Source organism: Somniosus microcephalus, chromosome 6 (genome assembly GCF_052327205.1).
Source record: "Somniosus microcephalus isolate GS21.2 chromosome 6, FLI_Smic_1.0, whole genome shotgun sequence".
NCBI classification, from domain to species: Eukaryota; Metazoa; Chordata; class Chondrichthyes; order Squaliformes; family Somniosidae; genus Somniosus; species Somniosus microcephalus.
The window spans coordinates 243182452-243206133 of NC_140992.1; the positions used below are offsets into that span (position 1 = coordinate 243182452).

A 23682-nucleotide genomic window follows, 5' to 3' on the forward strand; every position below is an offset into this window, starting at 1 on the left:
AAATGCTGATAAAATGGCAGCCGCTGCTCTTTTGCCAGCTAGTGGCAGGTCCTCTTCCCCTTTACGCTGCCGGTAACTGGCAGCGCACTGGGGGGGAAAAAAAGGTGGCACGGTGATGTCAATCGACATGCGATGCCGACTTAACGTTACTAACGCGAACTTCGACACTAGCGCTGAATTCAGCCCTGGGTCCTAAGCACGCTGACAGTGGTGATGTCTGGATTTCTTAAAGGGACACACACATCGTTAGGTAAGTTTGAATATAAGGTTTTCGACTTTTTTTTTTGATTTTATTGAAATGGTGGCTTGTTGCAATATATGTGAAAAGTTTAAGTGTGTAGGGAGTGCTGCTGGACGCATGCAAGGGCTTGGATGGTAAATGAAGGCCTTTGAGAAGACAGAACATGCTGCGAATACTCAGCAGGTCACGCAACATCCATGGAGAGAAAAACAGAGTTCACGTCTCAGGTCAAGATGCTGCCTGACCAGCTGAGTATTTCCAGCATTTTTTGCTGTCATTCCACATTTCCAGCATCCGCTTGCAGAGGGAAGAGGAAGACACAGAAGAGGAGGAAGTTGCAGAGGAGGAATCGGAAGAGGAGGGATCAGATGGAAGGATGCATCCCAGGCAGCCCCTTTGTGGCTGGGATATCTGGGGTGGAATCATCCGCCTGCGGTCCCAGTGATCACAACCCCAAATCCCCTTTCAACATTAGTCCCACACCTTACCTTCCATCTGTTACTCGCCATCACAACGTCCTCTTGGCCACGATGCTGAAATAAAAGCCACCACTAAGCAACTTTCCAATCCACCTATATACGTCTATCTAGCATAGAATCATAGAATGGTTACAGCAAGGAAGAAGGCCATTCGGCCCGTCGAGCCCGTGCCGGCTCTCTGCAAGAGCACTTCAGTTAGTTCCACTCTCCCGCCCTTTCACCGTAGCCCTGCAAATTTCTTTCCTTCATATACTTATCCAACTCCCTTTTGAAAACCGTGATTGAATCTGCCTCCACCACCATTTCAGGCAGTGCATTCCAGATCTTAACCATTCGCTGCATAAAAAAGTTTTTTCTTATGCTGTCTTTGGTTCTTTTGCCAGTCACCTTAAATCTGTGTCCTCTGGTTCTCGATCCTTCTGCCAATGGGAACAGTTTCCCTCTATCTACTCTGTCCGGACCCCTCATGATTTTGAACATCTCTTTCAAATCTCCTCTCAATCTTCTCTGCTCCAAGGAGAACAACCCCAGCTTCTCCAGTCCATCTACCTAACTGAAGTCCCTCATTCCTGGAATAATTTTCGTAAATCTTTTTTGCACCCTCTCTAAGGCCTTCACATTTGGAACTTCTTTTTAGTGTTAAATATTTGCTTAAAAGGCAGAAAGGGCTGAAAACTGCATTGTTTCACTTCATTTTATTTTGTATTGCTTCAGTGTGTATTGCCGCTTTAATTTTCAGACCTCTTCGTTACCCACAATTCCTTACGAGCACCACAAGCCTCGATTCTAGAGGCTGGGAAGCTCCAACGTCGCACCTGGACAGGGACTTCATCATGGATGCCTCCAGCAATGCCACCAGACCACGTTGCACGGAGGGTAAGCGCTGCGCCAACAGTCTCCATGCCCCTCAGACCAATTTTGCTCTGTTAGTGTCGTGGCCGTTAACTCCAGTTGCTGGTGTCACCAGAAACTGGAGTTAATGGCCGCAACGCTAACAGGGCAAAATTGGACTGGGGGCATGGAGATTGGTGTCACAGCGCTTAACTTCTGTGCATCCGGCAACTTTGCTGGCGAACATGAATTTTTCCCCCTGAGAATTGTATATCACTGTGTCCATAAACACTAATTTTACCTCAGTAACTTAAATACTTAATTAAAAAAAAATTCATTTATGGGATCTGGGCGTCGCTGGCAATGCCAGCATTTATTGCCCATCCCTAGTTGCCCTTCAGAAGGTGGTGGTGAGCCGCCTTCTTGAACCGCTGCAGTCCGTGTGGTGATGGTACACCCACAGTGCTGTTAGGGAGGGAGTTCCAGGATTTTGACCCAGCGACAATGAAGGATCGGCGATATACTTCTAAGTCAGGATGGTGTGTGACTTGGAGGTGATGGTGTTCCCATGCGCTTGCTGCCCTTGTCCTTCTAGGTGGAAGAGGTCGCGGGTTTGGGAGGTGCTGCCGAAGAAGCCTTAGCGAGTTGCTGCAATGCATCTTGTAGATGGTACACACTGCAGCCACGGTACGCCGGTGGTGGAGGGGGTGAATGTTTAAGGTGCTGGATGGGGTGCCAATCAAGCGGGCTGCTTTGTCCTGGATGGTGTCGAGCTTCTTGAGTGTTGTTGGAGCTGCACTCATCCAGGCAAGTGGAGAGTATTCCATTACACTCCTTACTTAAAAAACATTTTTTTTTTAATTCATTGATGGGATGTGGGCGTTGCTGGCTTTGCCTGCATTTAGTGCCCATCCCTAATTGCCCTTGAGAAGATGGTGGTGAGCCGCCTTCTTGAACCGCTGCAGTCCATATGGTGTAGGTACACCCACAATGCTGTTAGGAAGGGAGTTCCAGGATTTTGGCCCAGCGACAGTGAAGGATCGGCGATACAGTTCCAAGTCAGGATGGTGTGTGGCTTGGAGGGGAACTTGTAGGTGGTGATGTTCCCATGCGTCTGCTGCCCTTGTCCTTCTAAGTGGTAGAGGTCGCGGGTTTGGAAGGTGCTGTTGAAGGAGCTTTGGCGAGTTGCTGCAGTGCATCTTGTAGATGGTACACACTGCAGCCACAGTGCGCCGGTGGTGGAGGGAGTGAATGTTGAAGGTGGTGGATGGAGTGCCAATCAAGCGGGCTGCTTTATCCTTGTAGATGGTGGAAAGGCTTTGGGGAGTCAGGAGGTGAGACACTCGCCGCAGAATACCTAGCCTCTGACCTGCTCTTGTCGCCACAGTATTTATGTGGCTGGTCCAGTTAAGTTTCTGGTTAATGGCGACCCCCAGGATGTTGATAGTGGGGGATTTGGCGATGGTAATGCAAATGAATGTCATGGGGAGGTGGTTAGACTCTCGCTTGTTGGCGATAGTCATTGCCTGGCACTTCTGTCGCGCGAATGTTACCTGCCACTTATCAGCCCAAGCCTGAACGTCGTCCAGGTTTTGTTGCATGTGGGCATGGACTGCTTCATTATCTGTGGAGATCATTTTGACCAAATTTCATAAACAACTTCTTCTTATAAGCAACTGTTTTGAAATTGCTGTGCTTATAGCTGTCTGAATCTTGCAATCTGTAGAAGGAATGCATTTTCTCAGAACTTAAAAATCCTTCGTCAGATTTAACCAAACTTCTCAAGAAACCAGCCCTTTTTAAATAAATACTGGGTTCTTTTCACAGGCCTGTATTCCCCGATTTAATTTATAATTTTACCAGATGATAACTAGACATGGTGTTATTTGTAAAATGCTTGGAGGCAGTCCATGGGCTGGATTTTACTAACCTCAGCAAGTCCATGGCGGGCGACATTGTTGGTGGGTCCCGGCCGCGCTGCCAGCTCCAGCCCGCTGTCCAAAATGATTTTCCCTGATTGGGCTTGTTAAGCCCGCCCAGCGTGTTTGCCGGCTAATTGAAGCAAGCGGGTCTGATGACTTCATTTGATGAATGCGCCATCAGCCAGTTTCCTTAAAGGGACCGTGCGCAAATTGATTGTGACAGTTGTGCTGTCATTGTTCTACAGCACTGAGGTGCACGGCTGCACCCAGGCTCTCCCATGACTCCCTCCATATGCTTATGGAGGGAGTCACAGCACGCAGGGAGGCCCTCTTCCCTTCCCATGGGCGGAAGAGATCTACCCAGGAGACCAACGCAGCCTGGTTGCACATTGCACAGGAGGAAACAAGCAGGGATGTTGATAGGAGGACCAGGCTGCAGTGGCGCCAACCTTTCAATTATCTCAGTAGATCACGAAACGTTAGTACAAAGCCACACCCAACCTCATCCTGCTGTGCCACTCATCACATCCCCATCACTCTGCCTTCCCTACCCTACTCCTGCACATCCTTACTCACAGCAACTTACCTTGCTTCTCCACCCATGCCTCTCTATCTACATTATCAGTTCCCCATCTCACTAGCCACCATTCGCCCTTCATCCTAGTCCAATCATACCAACTAACAACACACAAGGGTAGGCACTTGGGTGTTTTATGCAATGTTCATGTAACGTTTCTGTTAATGTGGTGTCAAACATTGAAACCTTTATATTCAACAATTCGCATTCTTGAACAGATTTGTGTGCACCTTTGGAAATGCCTTAGTGAGTTGCAGTGAATGGTGAGACATAACGGTAGCCCCCGCAATGGTGATGAGTGTGAAAGGGATGGCTTGGGCATTGTAGGGATGCTTTATGGTGTTGGTGTGGGTGGTGCCAACCTGGCACATCATGTGGCAGCCAGGGTATACAGCATCAAGTGAAGTAAATCTGGCCATGGTGAGCCCATCCCTGGCCTCCCGGGCAGCAATGTGGTCGGGTGCTGATGCCCTCTGTCCTGTGCAGCATCAGTTGGTTGCGGAGAAGGTTGGTGTTGTTGTTGGTGCTACTGGTGTGCCTGGTGCTGCTGGTGTTGGGGCTGATCGTGGTGAGATTCTGAGGACCAAGGTGAGACAGTATAAAACGTACCCATTCTAATGTAATAGATGGCAGGTGAACTTGAGATGACAGAAGCAATCTGTCAGTGGTGAGCGAGGTTGTTCCAATCAGGTGACACTGGATAGAGAGTTTGCTCCAAACACTTGCAACCTGCATAAAGCTCAGTCTGTCTTCCAAATGCAGTAAGCAACAGCTTCTGAACTTGGAAAGTGAACAGCTGGGAGGTGGGAGCTTTTATAGCACTTTTGCAGCTGTCAAGTAGAGATGATTCCATGGCCATTCAACTCCCACCCTGCTTACCTGGCGTGATCCCCGAGCAGCGTGGACCCCGTGGGCAACCTGGTAAACCCTGAGCTGAAAATTGTTCTTAATGCTCTGTTAACAAGGTCATAATGACCTTAATTGCCTACCTCGCCACTGCGTGTTGGGTCTGCTCAGCGCTGACAGACCTCACATTTGGGAAAGGCGGGTTGACAGTGGGGTCCCAACCCGCTGTCAAAATTTTTTTTTCCCCACCACCGATCGCGCCCACTGATCCCCCCCCATAAAATTCCCCCCCCAGTCTGTTTTTAAAAAAATGTATTCCACTTTTTATTTTATATTAATTTTTGGGATATGGGTGTCGCTGGCAAGGCCGACATTTATTGCACACCCCTAGTTAGCCTGAGAAGGTGGTGGTGGTCTGCTTTCTTCAAAACTGCAGTCCATGTGGTGAATGTACTCCCACAAAGCTGTTAGGTAGGGAGTTCCAAGATTTTGAACTAGCAACCATGATGGAATGGTGATACACCTCCAATAACATGTGTGAGGAGCTCATGGACTTCTTTGTCACCAAGATTGAGACCATCCATTCAGCTGCTTCTGCCACATCTCTCCCTTTCCCACCAAGCCAAGATTCCGCCAAAGTTCCCTCCCCCCCGTTCTAGCCCCAAAGCCGTATCTTTCTCTAGTTTCTCTCCTATCTTCCCTCATGCCCTCACCAAGGTCAACTTGTCCTTAAGACCCAGCTTCTGCTTGCTCGACCCTAATTCTACTAAACTGCTGACCACCCAACTTTCCTTCCTGACCCCCATGCTAGCTGATATTATAAAAAGATTCCTTTCCTCAGGTACTGTCCCTCTCTCTCTCAAACCTGCAGTCATTACCCCCTCCTCAAAAAACCTACCCTTGACCTTATTGTCCTTGCAAACTCCAATGCCAACCTCCCTTTCCTCTGCAAAGTCCTTGAACGTGTTGTTGTCTCCAAATCTGTGTCCATCTTTCCTGCAACTTCATGTTTGAACCTCTCACATCAACGTTCCTCCCCTGCCACAGCACTGAAACGGCCCTAATCAAAGTCACAAATGACATCCTCTGTGACTGTGACCATGGTTCACTATCCCTCCTCATTCTTCTCAGTGCACTACTGAGGGAGTGCTGCACTGTCGGAGGTGCCGTCTTACAGATGAGACGTTAAACCGAGGCCCCGTTTGCTCTCTCAGGTGGACGTAAACGAACCCATGGCACTATTTCAAAGAAGAGCAAGGGCGTTATCCCCAGTGTCCTGGCCAATATTTATCCCTCAATCAACATAACAAAAACGGATTATTTGTTCGTAATCACATTGCTGTTTGTGGGAGCTTGCTATGCACAATTGGCCGCTGCATTTCTCATTACAACAGTGACTACGCTCCAAAAGTACTTCATTGGCTGTAAAGCGCTTTGAGACGTCTGGTGGTCGTGAAAGGCGCTATATAAGTCTGTCTTGTCTTTCTTCTCGACCTGTCTGCAGTCTTTGACATGGTTGATTATACCATCCTCCTCCAACTCCCCTTCTCTGTTGTCCATCTGAGTATACCTGCTTCCACTCTTACCTCTCCAGTCATAGCCAACGAATCTCCTGAAATGGCTTCTCTTCCTTCTCCCGACTGTTGCCTCTGGAGTCCCCCAAGGATCAAACCTTGACCACCCCCCTCCTATTTCTCATCTACATGCTGCCCCTCGACAACATTATCTGAAGACATGACATCAGGTTCCACATGTACACTGCCGACACCCAGCTCTACTTCACCACCACCTCTCTTGCCCCTTCCTATCTCTGTAACCTCCTCGGGCCCATCAACCCTCCAAATCTCGCTTCTTGTGCATCCCCGACTCCCTTTGCTCTTACCGTATGGCGACCATCAGCCGCCTTGGCCTAAGCTGACCCTCGGCGACATTATCTGAAGACATGACATCAGAACACTGGAACTGTGATCATAGTATCATAAGTTTTAGATTGGCTATGGAAAAGGACAGTGAGCAATCTAGAGTAAGAATGTTTAACTGGGGGAAGGCTAATTTCAGTGGGATGAGAACGGATCTGGCCCGGGTAAACTGGAATCAAGGATTGGCAGGCAAAACTGTAGTGGATCAATGGGCTGCCTTTAAAGAGGAAATAGTTCGGGTACCGTCGAGGTACATTCCCACAAGGGGGAAAGGTAGGGCAACTAAAGTCGCAGCTCCCCGGATGACGAAACAGATTGCCAATATGATGAAGCAGAAAAAGAGTGCGTATGACAGATGTCAGGTTGCAAATACATCGGAGAATCAGGCTACATATAGAAAGGTCAGAGGAGAAGTGAAAAAGAAAATAAGAGGGGCAAAGAGAGGGTATGAGAATAGAATGGCAGCCAACATAAAAGGTAATAGAAAAGTCTTCTATAGACATATAAATAGTAAAAGGGTAGTAAGAGGAGGGGTGGGGCCGATTAGGGAGCACAAAGGAGACCTACGCATGGAGGCAGGGGGCATTGCTGAGGTACAAAATGAGTACTTTGCATCTGTCTTCACCAAGGAAGAGGATGCTGACATAGTGAAGGAGAAGGTAGTGGACACACTTGATAGTATAAAAATGGATAAAGAAGAGGTATTAGAAAGGCTCGCTGTACTTAAAGTAGATAAATCACCAGGAGCAGATGGGATGCATCCTAGGATGCTGAGGGAATTGAGGGCGGAAATCGCAGAGGCATTGGCCATAATATTCCAATCCTCCATAGATACGGGGGTGGATCCAGAGGACTGAAGAATTGAAAATGTTACACCATTGTTCAAAAAAGGGTGTAAAGATAAACCCAACAACTACAGGCCAGTCAGTATAATCTCGGTAGAGGGGAAGCTTTTAGAAACAGTAATCAGGGACAAAATGAACAGTCACTTAGACAAGTATAGATTAATTAAGGAAAGCCAGCACGGATTTGTTAAAGGCAAATCGTGTTTAACCAACTTGATCAAGTTTTTTGATAAGGTAACAGAGAGGGTTGATGAGGGTAATGCGGTTGACGTAGTGTACATGGATTTCCAAAAGGCGTTCGACAAAGTGCCACCTAATAGGCTCGCCAGCAAAGTTGAAGCCCATGGAATAAAAGGGACAGTGGCAGCATGGATACGAAATTGGCTAAGTGACAGGAAACAGAGTAGTGGTGAACGGTTGTTTTTCGGACTGGAGGAACGTATACAATGGTGTTCCCCAGGGGTCGGTTCTAGGACCAACGCTTTTCTTGATCTATATTAATGACTTGGACGTGGGTGTACAGGGCACAATTTTAAAATTTGCAGATGACACAAAGTATAGTGAACAGTGAGGAGGAGAGTGATAGACTTCAGGAAGACATAAACAGGCTGGTGAAATGGGCGGACACGTGGCAGATGAAATTTAACACAGAAAAGTGTGAAGTGATACATTTTGATAGAAAGAATGAGGAGAGGACATATAAATGAAATTGTACAATCCTAAAGGGGGTGCATGAACAAAGAGACCTGGGGGTTATATATGCACAAATTGTTGAAGGTGGCAGGGCAGATTGAGAAAGCAGTTAAAAAGGCCTGCGGGATCCTGGGCTTCATAATAGATATATATAGATACATAGAAGATAGGAGCAGGAGTAGGCCATTCGGCCCCTCGAGCCTGCTCCGCCATTCAATGAGATCATGGCTGATCATCCAAATTCAGTACCCTGTCCCTGCTTTCTCCCCATATCCCTTGATCCCTTTAGCCTTAAGAAATATATCTAACTCCGTCTTGAATATATTTAATGAATTGGCCTCTACTGCCTTCTGTGGTAAATAGCGGTATAGAGTACAAAAGTGTGGAAGTTATGATGAACCTGTATAAAACACTGGTTCGGCCCCAACTGGAGTACTGTGTCTAATTCTGGACACCACACTTTAGGAAGGATGTGAAGGATGAGAATGATTCCAGGAATGAGGGACTTCAGTTACATTGATAGACTGGAGAAACTGGGATTGTTCCCCTTGGAGCAGAGAAAATTGAGAGGAAATTTGATAGAGGTGTTCAAAATCATGAGGGGTCTGGACAGAGTAGATAGAGAGAAACTGTTCCCATTGGCAGAAGGGTCGAGAACCAGAGGACACAGATTTAAGGTGATTGGCAAAAGAACCAAAGGCGACATAAGAAAAAACTTTTTTACGCAGCGAGTGGTTAAGATCTGGAATGCACTGCCTGAAAGGGTGGTGGAGGCAGACTCAATCTTATCTTTCAAAAGGGAGTTGGATAGGTATCTGAAATAAAGAAATTTACAGTGCTACGGGGAAAGGGCAGGGGAGTGGGACTAGTTGAGAGTCGGCACAGGCTCGATGGGCTGAATGACCTTCCGTACTGTAACCATTCTATGATTCTATGAAGCTCTGGAATTCCCTCTCTGCCTCTGCACCTCGCTCATCCTTTAAGACCCTCCTTAAAACCTACCTCTTTGACCAAGCTTTTACTCAGTCATGCTAATATCTCCTTTAGCTCGGTGTTAAATTTTGTCGGATTACCCTGCTGTGAAGCGCCTTGAGATATTTTCCTACATTAAAGTACTATATAAATTCAAGTTGTTATATGTCCAAATCAGGATGGCGTGTGACTTGGAGGGGAACTTAGAGGTGATGGTGTTCCCATACACCCGCTGCCCTTGTCTTTCTAGGTGGTGGAAGTTGTGGATTTTGGAGGTTTTGTGGAAGAAATCTTGGCAAGTTGCTGCAGTGCAACCTGTAGATAGTATACACTGCAACCACGGTATCCCAGTGGTGGAGGGAGTGGATGTTTAGACTAGGGGTTAAAGTGCCAATCAAGTGGATTGCTTTGTCATGGATGGTGTAAAGTCCTCTTAAGTGTTGTTGCAGCTGCACTTGTCCAGGCAAGTGGAGAGTATTCCATCACACTCCTGACTTGTGCCTTGTAGGTGGTGGAGAGACTTTGGGGAGTTAGGAGATGAGACACTCGCAGCAGAATACCTAGTCTCTGACCTGCTCTGGTAGCCATGGCATTTGTGGTTTGTCCAGTTGAGTTTCTGGTCAGTGGTGACCCCCCAGGATGTTGATGGTGGGGGACCTGGCAATGGTAATCCCATTGAATGCCAAGGGGAGTTGGCAGGCTCTCTTGTTGGAGGTGGTCATTGCCTGGCACTTGGGTATCTCAATAACTTTTTTTTTCTGCTTCAGTGATCTTCTCCCTGTCCCTTAGGTTCCTTTTGAAAGTGGATATGCTGGAAACGATCTGTGAATTGGATTGGACTTGTAAACATTCCAGCCTGTCAGCACTTTACAGTTGTACTACTTGAGTATTTGGCCAGGAGAGAGCAAGGGTTGTTTTTGAGAAATAGCTCATCTTTTGTTTCAAACCTGCCAAAACGTTTGGTTATAGCAATAGTATTATTAATGTGCTATTGTATAGAGATCAGTTTTAGTAGTAATTGTCAGTGTTGTATTTTTAGCTGCTTTAATGGGGGAAAAATATATTTGAAGGTTAGGCAGTTTCCTGCCGTATCTGAGGTGTGGTAGGATTAGTAGTTATGGGCCTAAGCGCCTTCCAGAAGCAACACAGCTCCATCTTGTGGAGGAAAACCATGTGTACTCCTGTCAGCTAAATGTGAAGTAATGTTAGTACCCAGTTATTAAAATGTCTGTGACTTGGGTGGCCCATCCTTTGCGTTAAAGGGAAAGGCCACTGGAAGAGAATGCACCACTTAACAGTTGAAGCCATTAAGGTGACATACAGTTTGATTTTTCTTTTCACAGCGTGCTAGAGCAAAGCTTAAAATTATGGACAAAGAAATGAAGCAGTTTAGGTGGGAGCATGAAATACTAGAGCAGCGCTTTTGCAAGGTAGGTTGCAATAAAAATACTTACTAAAATGTAGCTGGCGGAATCCAAACTACAAATGGCAAAAGCACAGTTGTGGCCTCACACACTAAGGGAGGTACCTCCCAAAAATGCAGGAGTTGTCCTGGTTGGTTAAAGATCCATGTGTTCTAATGCTGTGGTGGGATATTGCAGAGGCAATGGTTGTGACACAAGACATGAACTGAAATCGGTACAGGAGTAAGCCATTCAGCCCTTCGAGCCTGCTCCTGATTTAATTAGATCATGGCTGATCTATACCTCAACTGCATTTACCCACTTTAGCTCTGTATCCCTTGATATCCTTACCTAACAAAAATCTATCAATCTTTGGCCTAGAAATTCGGTTGGCTTTGCGCCCAGTTTTCGCCCAAAGAGGGCTTTTGCGCCAATAGAGGAGTTCGCGCTGATATTCAGCGCTGCGGTAATGGCGGCGGTAGCCGGTAGCGCTGCACCGGCACCGATGACGTCATCGGTGTGCGCAGTGCCCCGGTTCCGCCCCGATGCCGGCCCGAATCCCATATTCAGTTGCCGCCGCCTCCTCCGTGGCGGCTGCTACTTACATCCGGAGACCAGGGCCTTACTGCAGCCTTAGTGGGGCGCATAAAGGTGGAGGTGCGGCCGGCCGCTTTTTCGGCGGCCGCCTGCCTGCACCTCCTTCCCCGGCCTCCTCCACCAACCGCCCCCCCCCCCCCCCCCCGCGGCATTGCCGGCTGCTTTCCGCGAGCCCGGCACTTCTCCGTGGTGCCGGGCTCATTTGCCGGCACAATCCAGCGGCGATCTCCCCGTTGCAGGCACCTCCACCTTAAGAGAAGGAGGAGGCCTGCAGTACCGCAGCCTGCCGCACCGCATCGGGTGGCGCAGCGGCGCCTACAGCGCTGAAATTCAGTTTCAGCGCCCCAAGCGGGGGCGGCCACACCCTGGAATAGCGCCCGGTTCCGGATTGGGGCGCAGAAGCCGAATATCTGACGGTCGCTAATGGCTCCCCGCCCAGCGCTAACTTTTGGGCGCAAACCAGCTGGCGGGCCCAAACTGAATTTCTAGGCCTTAGTCTTTAAAGCTTAAATTGTCCTGGCATCCACAGCCTTTTAGGGAGGGAATTCCAGATTTATAGGCAATACAGGCAAGTTACTGACACTTGCAGAAACACATATGAGTCAGAGGAAAAATTTAACGCTTAAAGCTAGAGAGATTAATAGTAATGGTGCTGAGCAGAAATTTCAGTAGTGGAACATACTGTGAGAAAAATTGAATGAGAAACATTTTCACAATGAGAGTACAGGAAACTTTGTGCTATCCGGCACCGACGGGACCGAGCTGTTGCCGTTCCATCAAAACTGCCGGACAAACCAGCGCTAATGTTGAAACATACGGAGATTTTGAGCTCCGTATCTGGCAACAAACCCTGTGCTTCTAAACAGTCGGCCGTACCTTGCAAGCGTCTCTGTAGCTTAGCAACAGCTTCAGCGAGACCTTGCAGAGCCTGACTGGTGGAAAAAAAAGCAACGAAAAGGAAAAAAAACTAACGAAACGGCTCCTGATTTTTTCCGGTGGCTCGAGCATTCCGGACAAAACCAAAGTTTCCTGTACTAGGGAATCCCCAAGATAAACTGAAGAGACATAAAAGACAAATGGAAATGTTAATTTTAATAGAGTATGTAACTGGGACAGAGAAAGTTTGTACAAGAATGATTGCTGGTGAGGAAAGGTGAACAGAAAAATTGACATATCATCAGTTGCATATGAAATACATGTTCATTTTTTATGGCGAAACCTACCCCATGGAGGTGGCGTTCTTCTTCAGGTTTGCCTTTGCAGAAGGTATAGCCACCGTCTTGCTCCTTGAGCTGACCTTCCCCTGCCCGCCAGGTCTCACTTAGGGCGGCGATGTCAATGTCAAAACGTCTGAGCTCCCGGGCAATGATAGCAGAACGGCATTCCGGTCTGTCACTGTTGGGGTTGTCCATGAGGGTCCTGACGTTCAGATCCCTAACTCACCCTCAGTAAGCTCCCCGCTGGAGTGGAGCTAATTTACAGAACAAATGGGAAACTGTTCAACCTCTGTCGCCTCCAGTCCAGATCCAAGGTCGTCCCATCCTCTGTCGTCAAATTACAATATGCAGACGACACTTGCGTCTGCGCTCATTCGGAGGTCGAACTCCAAACCATCGTCAACACCTTCACCGAAGCATACGAGAGCATGGGCCTTACACTAAACATCCGTAAGACAAACCTCTACCAACCTGCCCCCGCCACACAGTACTGCCCCCCGATTATCAAAATCCACGACAAGGCCTTGGACAACGTGGACCACTTTCCATAACTTGGGAGCCTACTGTCAACAAGGGCAGACGTCGATGACGAAGCCCAACACCGCCTTCAGTGTGCCAGTGCAGCCTTCGATCGCCTGAGGAAGAGAGTGTTTGAAGATCAGGACCTCAAACCCGGCACTAAGCTCATGGCCTACAGAGCAGCAGTGATACCCGCCCTCCTGTATGCCTTAGAGACATGGACCATATACAGCAATCACCTCAAAGCACTGGAGAGGTACCACCAACGCTGCCTCCGCAAGATCCTGCAAATCCATTGGCAGGATAGGCGCACCAACGTCAGTGTTCTCGCTCAGGCCAACATCCCCGGCATCGAAACTTTGACCACGCCCGATCAGCTCCGATGGACGGGTCACATCGTCTGCATGCCCGATACGAGACTCCCAAAACAAGGCTCTACTCAGGAGAGCCCCAGGTGGGCAGAGGAAACGCTTCAAGGACATCCTCAAAACCTCCTTGAAAAAGTGCAATGTCCCCACTGACAGCTGGGAATCCCTGGCCCAAGACTGCACAAAGTGGAGGAGAAGCATCCGGGAAGGCAGCAAACACCTTGAGTCTCTTTGCCGGGAGCAGGCGGAAGCCAAGCGCAAGGAGCGCACGTCAACCCAAGCACCCCACCTACCCGCCCCTTCAACCACTGTCTGCCCCACCCATGACAGAGACTGTAGGTCCTGCATTCGACTCATCAGTCACCTGAGAACTCATTTTTAATGTGGAAGCAAGCTATCCTCGGTTCCGAGAGACTGTCTAAGAAGAAGATGATGAAATATATGTATATGATAAATGATAACCAACTTCTTGGCTCTCCCCCAAAAAATGGACAAATTATACAGCCAATTATAGAGCAAGGGTATTTAACACATGTTCACTCCTGTGCTTCTTATAAAATATATAGTTAACAGGTGACTGGATACAACACCTGTAGCACTAGATGTGAGAATTTTATAAGTAACCCAATTCTATATTCAGATAACTGAAAAAGTAACTTTTCTTATGAAAAAAATCAATTTCAAAAACTGCCTTCCAATATCTATTCAACATGTAAATTACTGTTAGTAGAATATACATGGATGATTTGTTTCTGCCTAGTTTTACACATTTCTAATGTCTTAGGTGTTTTTTGTATTGAGGTTCAAGAAGAGCGGGATGACCTGTACAATAAATTTGAGAAAGCTGTTCAGGAGGTTCAGCAGAAGACTGGCTTGAAGAATATTATCCTTGAGCAGAAACTTTGTGTCCTGTCTGACTGCCTGGAGAAGAAAGAAGCACAATTGAATGAGGTCCTCGCTGCTTCAAACCTCGACCCAACCGCACTCACTATGATCACTCGTAAACTGGAGGTATTGCCACAAAGCTCTGCTTTTCTCTTTTTCTCTCTCCTTGTCACAGTGGATTGACTCTTTGTAGCTTGAAGGCTGCGGAACAATGCCTGTCTCATTGGGAAACTCTTCAGTACATCCTTAAAGTAGCTATAAAATACAAAACTATAACACAAGCCTAGACATGTTCATATATAAATTAAGAGGATGAACAAAAGAATTTGTAAGATGACAACATATTAAAATCATACCATTTTTGCATACATTTATTACCCCTGCATAAAAAATCTAAAAAGTTGAGCTTTGACTTTTTAATCCTCCCATATTGTACTGGCTGACTGGAGTATTGGTGACATGGTCAACTAAAAGTCAGTATCTATGATCACATTGTATGGATAGGAATCAGAGTCCAAGGCTGAGCAACTTGATTCCCGCCCGAAACAGGCACAAAGTCAGCAGAGCAGCCGCAGCGCCCGTCCGTCCGTTCGTTCACATGAGGCTTGAACCAACTTCGGGTTTGGGCCTCTAAATTCTGCCAGCGAGCTGCAGGCACCAAATGTGCACCTTGTTGTGTCTTTCTGGTTGTGGGAGGATAGGAAATCAGCCTACTCCTCTGCTGAGCTGGCCGATGGGTCGGTTCTGTGAGATAAGGCGATCCCAAGGAGACTCAAACAGGTGTCATTGGGCCGAAGTTTTATTTTGAACCCAGGAGGAGCACACCTACCTCTCCTGCACACAACAAATGCAAAATTCCCTGGGTCGTTTTTTTGAGTAGCCTCCGGCTGTCCCTTTAAGGACTGCTGGTTAAGCCGCTCAACACCTGATGCAACTGGGCAGTGTGTGCTCAGTGTACTTTTTTTGTGGCTGTCTTGAGGACATGAAAGGTGCTATAAATGCAAATTTTTCTTAATGAACAAGCTGTACAATGAACAAAGAAATTATAACTTTGCCATGAAATACATAGATGGTTTTCCTTTCAAGGTGAAGAGAAACTGCTTATTTTGCTTCTGAAGTTTTAAACCTACATCTCAATAAAGATCTGAGATTGTTCCGCCAACAGCATCTGTGTAACACATCTGTATCAGGGACTTCACTAGGAATGTGAATTAGAAGATACATGACAAGGAGCTGTGGGATAAGTCAAAAGCCACAATGTTGGACAATGTACAGTAATCTGGCTTGTGGTCATTGGATTTTTCATATAATATATAAAACCGATGTGTTGTTTATTTTATTAAAACAGTGTCTACTAAGGCTAAAGTGAGTATAACCCAGGAGAGTTTGCTAGGGTGGAATGAATAAATAACTGACAAGTGTACACTGGGGGTGGAATGAGTAAAACCATGACAAATGTAGATTGGGATTGGGGCTGAAGGGAGTGAGACATGTATGGAGCAAGAAAATGTTTTACATTTTTGTTCATAACACTGATAGTGGTCAACTAGTTTATCATTAGTCTTACTTTTATTGCTCTTCATGAACAAGTATCTTTTCATGTAACAATATTAGCTGGCAAGAGGATAATCTTTGCTAATATTCTGGTTTATTTTGGGACTTTTCCACCTCTTCCAGTAGCTGATTCAGATTCTGGAAATGATGTCAAGCTCTGATTACATTATATAGAATGTGGCAGTTCTCTTACCTGTTTGGTTCTTTTTCAGGATGTGCTGGACTCCAAGAACAATGTTATCAAGGACTTGCAGTATGAACTGGCTCGGGTTTGTAAGGTAAGATATGAGTGAAATGTGGCACTGAGTCCTGGAGATGCATTAGGTCCACTCACCAACAAGCCTGGTATTGTGGTTGGGGTTTTCTTCCTCTATCCTTTGACCCAGTACACCACCTTTGGATACAGTGACAAACAGCTATAGCTACACAGATCTTTGGACACTTGTTGATGAAAAATAAAAGTGTTACTTTTTAAAAGTGCTGTAGGACTTTCTAGTGGAAGTTCCTTATTCCTCTAATTAGTTGGAAACTATTTTGCTTTGTGTGGTAAACCACTTTTACCGTTTACTATCGTTACACTATAGTTATCACTGTTAGATCGTTTCCCTATAGTTATCACTGTTCACATTGTTGTATCACTGTACGAGGTCGCCTCTTGTCACGCTGCTATACCTGGGCTGACCACTGCCGACTCCGCCCATGGCTCCACCTACCTGCCCGGGTATAAAGGTGGTCGACTGGCTGGTATTCCTCCTTCTTGGATCCGATCACCCACGAGGGTGGGCTCTGTTATTTAGTCAATAAAAACCTATAGTTACTTTCTTAACTCGTCGCTTTTCATTGGACGAATTGATAGGTATATCAATTTTATTGACTAAATTTTAAAATGTCGTCACTTGAGCAGCCAAACAACCAGTCAACGGAGCAGCCAAATGACCAGCCAGACGCCCAGCTACAACAGCCACAGCAGCTGGCTTGGCTGCGAGCCCTCAAACCACCGTACCTGGATCTAAACCCACAAGCAACAAACGCAGCCCTCGACTTCAAACACTGGCTGTGCTGCTTCGAATCCTACCTGGAAGAATCCGGCGTCCCTCAGAGATCCAATCTAAGGGTTCTGACCGCCCAAGCGAGCCCTAAAGTATACGCACTCATCCAGGACATTACTACTTACGAGGCCGCTATCAACCTACTGAAACAGCAGTACCGGAGCCCGGTAAATTCCATGTATGCCAGACACCCCCTAAGATCCCGCCCGCAACAGCCAGGAGAGTCTGTAGCTGAATTTTTACGGGCGCTACGAACACTCGGCAGGGACTGTGACTTTAAAGCAGTATCGGCTGCAGAAAACACTGAAGATAACATCCGCGATGCCTTCGTGAAAGGCCTTCGGTCCGACTACTCACGGCAGAGACTGCTGGAATCAAAGGACCTCAACCTGAACTCAGCTGCAGCCTTGGCCTACTCCCTAGAAGTGACCCAGCGGGACCTCGAGGTGTATTCCAGGTACAGTTCGCGACTCTGGGACTCGGGCCCGACCCCGACCGCAATACCCCTCGTAGCGTCGCCCCCGGGACCTACATCAGCGTCGGCGTCCCGGACCCGATCGGGACCGCCACCCCCGGTACCGGCTGCGACATCGGAGCCCCGCGACCGGGCCGCCGGCTGCTTCTTCTGTGGGCAGGCGAAACACCCGAGGTCGCGCTGCCCAGCCAAAAACGCGACGTGCTCCAGCTGCCTGAAGAAAGGCCACTTCGCGAAGGCCTGCAGAGGGAGAGCAGCAGAGGCCAGCAGTGCCTCATGCGAACTGTGGGGGCGGCCATCTTTTATCAAGGCCACAGATGAGCAATGGGGGCGGCCATCTTTGATCCAGGCAACCGACGCCAGCAGTGCCTCATGTGGGTTGTGGGGGCAGCCATCTTCTCCGCCATTTTGCCCCACCTCGTGGGCGCCTCCATTTTACCCACCACGCTCGACCGCCACCTTACCTCCAGACCTGACGACCGCTTCACCTACAGACTACAGCGACCCGCTCAGCCACACACTAGCCTCCGTCACGCTAGACCAAGCTCGCCCGCATCAGCTGTCCAAGTCAATGATGGACATCAAAGTAGACGGCCACGCCACGACCTGCCTGTTCGACAGCGGAAGCACGGAGAGCTTCATACATCCAGACACGGTGAGCCACTACTCCCTCACTGTCCAGCCAACGCGCAACCGGATCTCGATGGCATCGAGGTCCCACGCCACAGACATCAGCGGCTACTGTGTTGTGACCCTGTCGGTTAAGGGCACGGAGTATAAAAACTTTAAACTCCTCGTCCTGCCCCAGCTATGCGCTGCCGTCCTACTAGGGCTGGATTTTCAATCCCACCTCCAAAGCGTCACTCTAGCATACGGTGGACCCCTCCCCCCGCTCACAGTCGACAACCAGCAGCCTTTAAATCGCCCACCGCGTAACACCTGCGGCCTATCCACCCTCAAGGTCCCGCCACCTTCCCTGTTCGCTAACCTCACCCCCGACTGCAAACCCGTCGCTACCAAGAGCAGGCGGTACAGCGCCGGGGACAGAGCTTTCATTAGCTCTGAGGTGCAGCGTCTCCTGAAGGAGGGCATCATTGAGGGGAGCAGCAGCCCCTGGCGTGCCCAGGTTGTAGTCGTTAAGACCGGCAATAAAAACCGCCTGGTCATCGACTACAGCCAAACCATAAACCGGTACACCCAGCTGGACGCATACCCCCTTCCCCGCATATCTGATATGGTCAATCAGATTGCTCAATACCGGGTATTCTCTACCATCGACCTTAAGTCGGCCTACCACCAACTCCCTATCCGCCCCGAGGACCGCCAGTATACCGCCTTCGAGGCGAATGGCCGCCTCTACCACTTCCTTAGGGTCCCCTTCGGCATCACCAACGGGGTTTCGGTCTTCCAAAGGGAGATGGACCGGATGGTTGACCAGAACGGGCTGCAAGCCACGTTCCCCTATCTAGATAACGTCACCATCTGCGGCCACGACCGGCAAGACCATGACGCTAATCTGGAAAGATTCCTCCGTACGGCCCAACGGCTGAACCTCACCTACAATAAGGAGAAATGTGTGTTTAACACCTCGCGCCTTGCCATCCTCGGCTGCGTAGTAGAGAACGGAATCATCGGCCCCGATCCCGAAAGAATGCGTCCCCTCATGGAGCTACCCCTTCTCCACTGTCCAAAGGCGCTGAAGAGAACCCTGGGGCTCTTCGCCTACTATGCCCAATGGGTGCCGAATTATGCAGACAAAGCCAGACCCCTCATGAAGTCCACCTTCTTCCCCCTTACGGAAGAAGCGCGCGCGGCCTTCTCCCTCATCAGGGGAGACATTGCTAAGGCCACTATGCACGCAGTGGATGAGTCCATCCCCTTCCAAGTGGAGAGCGATGCATCCGACTTCGCCCTAGCCGCTACCCTCAACCAGGAGGGGAGACCGGTGGCCTTCTTCTCAAGGACCCTACAGGGCCCCGAGATCCGACACTCTTCGGTCGAGAAGGAGGCCCAGGCGATTGTGGAGGCGGTACGCCGCTGGAGGCATTACCTCGCAGGCAAGCGATTTACCCTCCTCACCGACCAGCGTTCGGTCGCTTTTATGTTTAATAACAAGCTGAGGGGTAAAATCAAGAACGACAAGATCTTGAGGTGGAGAATCGAGCTATCCACCTACGATTATGATATCTTGTACCGGCCTGGTAAGCTGAACGAACCCCCTGACGCTCTATCGCGAATTACATGCGCCAACGCGCAAATTGATAGACTTCAGACCCTCCACAACGACCTCTGCCACCCCGGGGTCACCAGGCTTTACCACTTCATTAAGGCCCGCAACCTGACCTACTCCATCGAGGAGGTCAGGACCATGACCAGGAACTGCCAGACCTGTGCCGAGTGCAAACCGCACTTCTTTAGGCCGGACAGAGCAAGCCTGATCAAGGCCACCCGCCCCTTCGAGCGCTTGAGCATCGATTTTAAGGGGCCCCTCCCGTCCTCTGACCGTAATGTGTACTTCCTCAACATTGTTGATGAGTACTCCCGTTTCCCCTTTGCCTTCCCCTGCCCAGACATGACCAGCACCACGGTCGTTAAATGCCTGAACGACCTCTTTGCCTTGTTCGGGTTCCCAAACTATATACATAGTGACCGGGGCGCCTCCTTCATGAGCGAGGAACTCCGTCAGTTCCTACTAGCGAGAGGCATCGCCACTAGCAGGACCACCAGCTACAACCCCCGAGGGAACGGCCAGGTGGAAAGAGAGAACGCGACGGTATGGAAGGCCGTCCTCTTAGCCTTAAAGTCTAAGGGCCTCCCAACCTCTCGCTGGCAGGAGGTCCTCCCGGCGGCGCTGCATTCCACCCGGTCACTACTTTGCACTGCCATTAACGCCACCCCCCATGAACGAATGTTTGTTTTCCCCAGGAAGTCGACTACGGGAACCACGCTACCAACCTGGCTGACCTCTCCGGGGCCTGTCTTGCTGCGAAAGCACGTGAGGGCCCATAAAACGGACCCCCTGGTCGAGAGGGTGAACCTCCTGCACGCCACCCCCCAGTACGCCTACGTGGCATACCCAGACGGGCGGGAGGACACAGTCTCCTTACGAGACCTCGCACCCTTGGGCACTCCGGAGACACCACCGCTACCCCCCCCACCACCCCCCCAATTCCAGCCCAGGTAGACGGTACGCCGGAACCCCAAGAGCCTTCGCCTACCTCGCAGACGCCAGCATTAACACCGGAGAATGCAACACCGCCGCTGCGACGATCAGACAGGCTTACGAGGCCTCCGGACAGACTGACATACCAGAACTGGTAGTACACTTCACCCCGCCGGACTCAAATCTAAACAAGGGGTGAATGTGGTAAACCACTTTTACCGTTTACTATCGTTACACTATAGTTATCACTGTTAGATCGTTTCCCTATAGTTATCACTGTTCACATTGTTGTATCACTGTACGAGGTCGCCTCTTGTCACGCTGCTATACCTGGGCTGACCACTGCCGACTCCGCCCATGGCTCCACCTACCTGCCCGGGTATAAAGGTGGTCGACTGGCTGGTATTCCTCCTTCTTGGATCCGATCACCCACGAGGGTGAGCTCTGTTATTTAGTCAATAAAAACCTATAGTTACTTTCTTAACTCGTCGCTTTTCATTGGACGAATTGATAGGTATATCACTTTGCACATGCTGTAAGAGAACCACTGTGACTAACAGAAGTGCTACAGAAAACAGTAACAAGAATAAAACCAGACGGACCACCTGGCATCGACCTCAGCACCGACTTCGCAGGACAACGGCACACCCAGCCAAGTCAACCCTGCAAAGTCCTCCTCACCAACATCTGGGGACATGTGTCAAAATTGGGAGAGCTGTCCCACAGACTAATCAAGCAACAGCCCGACATAGTCGTACTCATAGAATCATACCTTTCAGCCAAAGTCCCAGACTCCTCCGTCATCATCCCTGCGTATATACTGTCCCACCAGCAGGACAGACCCACCAGGGGTGGTGGTACAGTGGTATACAGTCGGGAGGGAGTGGCCCTGGGAGTCCTCAACATTGACTCCAGACCCCATGAAGTCTCATGGCTTCAGGTTAAGCATCGGCAAGGAAACCTGCTGATTACCACCAACAGCCCTCCCTCAGCTGATGAATCAGTACTCCTCCATGTTGAACACCACTTGGAAGAAGCACTGAGGGTAGCAAGGACACAGATTGTACTCTGGGTGGGGGTCTTCAATGTCCATCACCAAGAGTGGCTCGGTAGTACGACTACTGACCGAGCTGGCTGGTCCTGAAGGACATAGCTGCCAGACTGGGCCTGTGGCAGGTGGTGAGCGAACCAACATGAGGGAAAAACCTACTGGACCTTGTCCTCACCAATCTACCTGTCGCAGATGCATCTGTCCGTGACAGCATTGGTAGCTGTGACCACCGCACAGTCCTTGTGGATACAAAGTCCCATCTTCACACTGAGGACACCACCGTGCTAAATGGGATAGATTCAGAACAGATCTAGCAGCTCAAAACTGGGCATCCAAAACTGGGCATCCATGAGGCATTGTGGGCCTTCAGCAGCAGCAGCAAAATTGTACTCCACCACAATCTGTAACCTCATGGCCTGGCATATCCCTCACTCTACCATTACCATCAAGCCAGGGGATCAACCCCGGTTCAATGAGGATTGCAGAAGAGCATGCCAGGCGCAGCACCAGGCGCACCTAAAAATGAGGGGTCAACCTGGGGAAGCTGCAACACAGGACTACATGCATGCTAAACAGCGAAAGCAGCATGCTACAAACAGAGCTAAGCAATCCCACAATCAACGGATCAGATCAAAGCTCTAGTCCTGCCACACCCAGTCGTGAATGGCAGTGGACAATTAAACAACTAACGGGAGGAAGAGGCTCCATGAATATCCCCATCCTCGATGATGGCGGAGCCCAGCACGCGAGTGCAAAAGACAAGGTTGAAGCATTTGCAACCATGTTCAGCCAGACGTGCTGAGTGGATGATCCATATCGGCCTCCTCCCGAGGTCCCCACCATCCCAGAATCCAATCTTCAGCCAATTCGATTCACGCCACATGATATCAAGAAATAGCTGAGCGCACTGGATACAGCAAAGGCTATGGGCCCCGACAACATCCCGGCTGTCACGCTGAAGACTTGCGCTCCAGAACTAGCCGCACCTCTAGCCAAGTTGTTCCAGTACAGCTACAACAGTGGCATCTACCCGAAAATATGGATAACTGCCCAGGTATGTCCTGTCCACAAAAAGCAGGACAAATCCAATCCGGCCAGTTACCGCCCGATCAGTCTACTCTCAATCATCAGCAAAGTGATGGAAGGTCTCGTCGACAGTGCTATCAAGCGGCATTTACTCACCAATAACCAGCTCACCGATGCTCAGTTTGGGTTCCGCCAGGACCACTCAGCTCCAGACCTCATTACAGCATTGGTCCAAACATGGACAAAAGAGCTGAATTCCAGAGATGAGGTGAGAGTGACTGCCCTTGACATCAAAGCAGCATTTGACCGAGTGTGGCATCAAGAAGCCCTCATAAAATTAAAGTCAATGGGAATCAGGAGGAAAACGCTCCACTGGCTGGAGTCATAGCTAGCACAAAGTAAGATGGTTGTGGTTGTTGGAGGTCCAGGACATCGCTGCAGGAGTTCCTCAGGGCTGTGTCGTAGGCTGCTTCATCAATGACCTTCCCTCCATCATAAGGTCAGAAGTGGGGATGTTCACTGATGATTGCACAGCGTTCAGTTCCATTTGCAACTCTTCAGATAATGAAGCAGTCCATGCCTGCATGCACCAAAATCTGGACAAAATTCAGGCTTGGGCTGATAAGTGGCAAGTAACATTCGCGCCATACAAGTGCCAGGTAATGACTATCGCCAACAAGAGAGAGTCTAACCACCACACCTTGACATTCAACAGCATTACCATCGCCGAATCCCCCACCATCAATATCCTGGGGGTCACCATTGACCAGAAACTTAACTGGACCAGTCACATAATTACTGTGGCTATAAGAGCAGGTCAGAGGCTGGGTATTCTGCGGCGAGTGCCTCACCTCTTGACTCCCCAAAGCCTTTCCACCACCTACAAGGCACTAGTCAGGAGTGTGATGGAATACTCTCCACTTGCCTGGATGAGTGCAGCTCCAACAACACTCAAGAAGCTCGACACCATCCAAGACAAAGCAGCCTGCTTGATTGGCACCCCATCCACCACCTTAAACATTCACTCCCTCCACCACCAGTGCACCATAG

The 23682-nt window shown here is 49.2% G+C and overlaps 1 protein-coding gene across 2 annotated transcripts in view; it reads left to right on the top strand.

Moving 5' to 3' along the window:
- The window catches only part of drc4 (dynein regulatory complex subunit 4), a 40343-nt gene that overhangs the window by 12818 nt on the left and 3843 nt on the right, over nucleotides 1-23682 (top strand). For both annotated transcript variants that reach the window (XM_085991670.1, XM_085991671.1), the window contains exons 8-10: nucleotides 10669-10755; nucleotides 14231-14440; nucleotides 16081-16146. In XM_085991670.1, the coding sequence (XP_085847796.1) occupies nucleotides 10669-10755; nucleotides 14231-14440; nucleotides 16081-16146 (363 nt within the window). The remainder of the gene's footprint in view (nucleotides 1-10668; nucleotides 10756-14230; nucleotides 14441-16080; nucleotides 16147-23682) is intronic.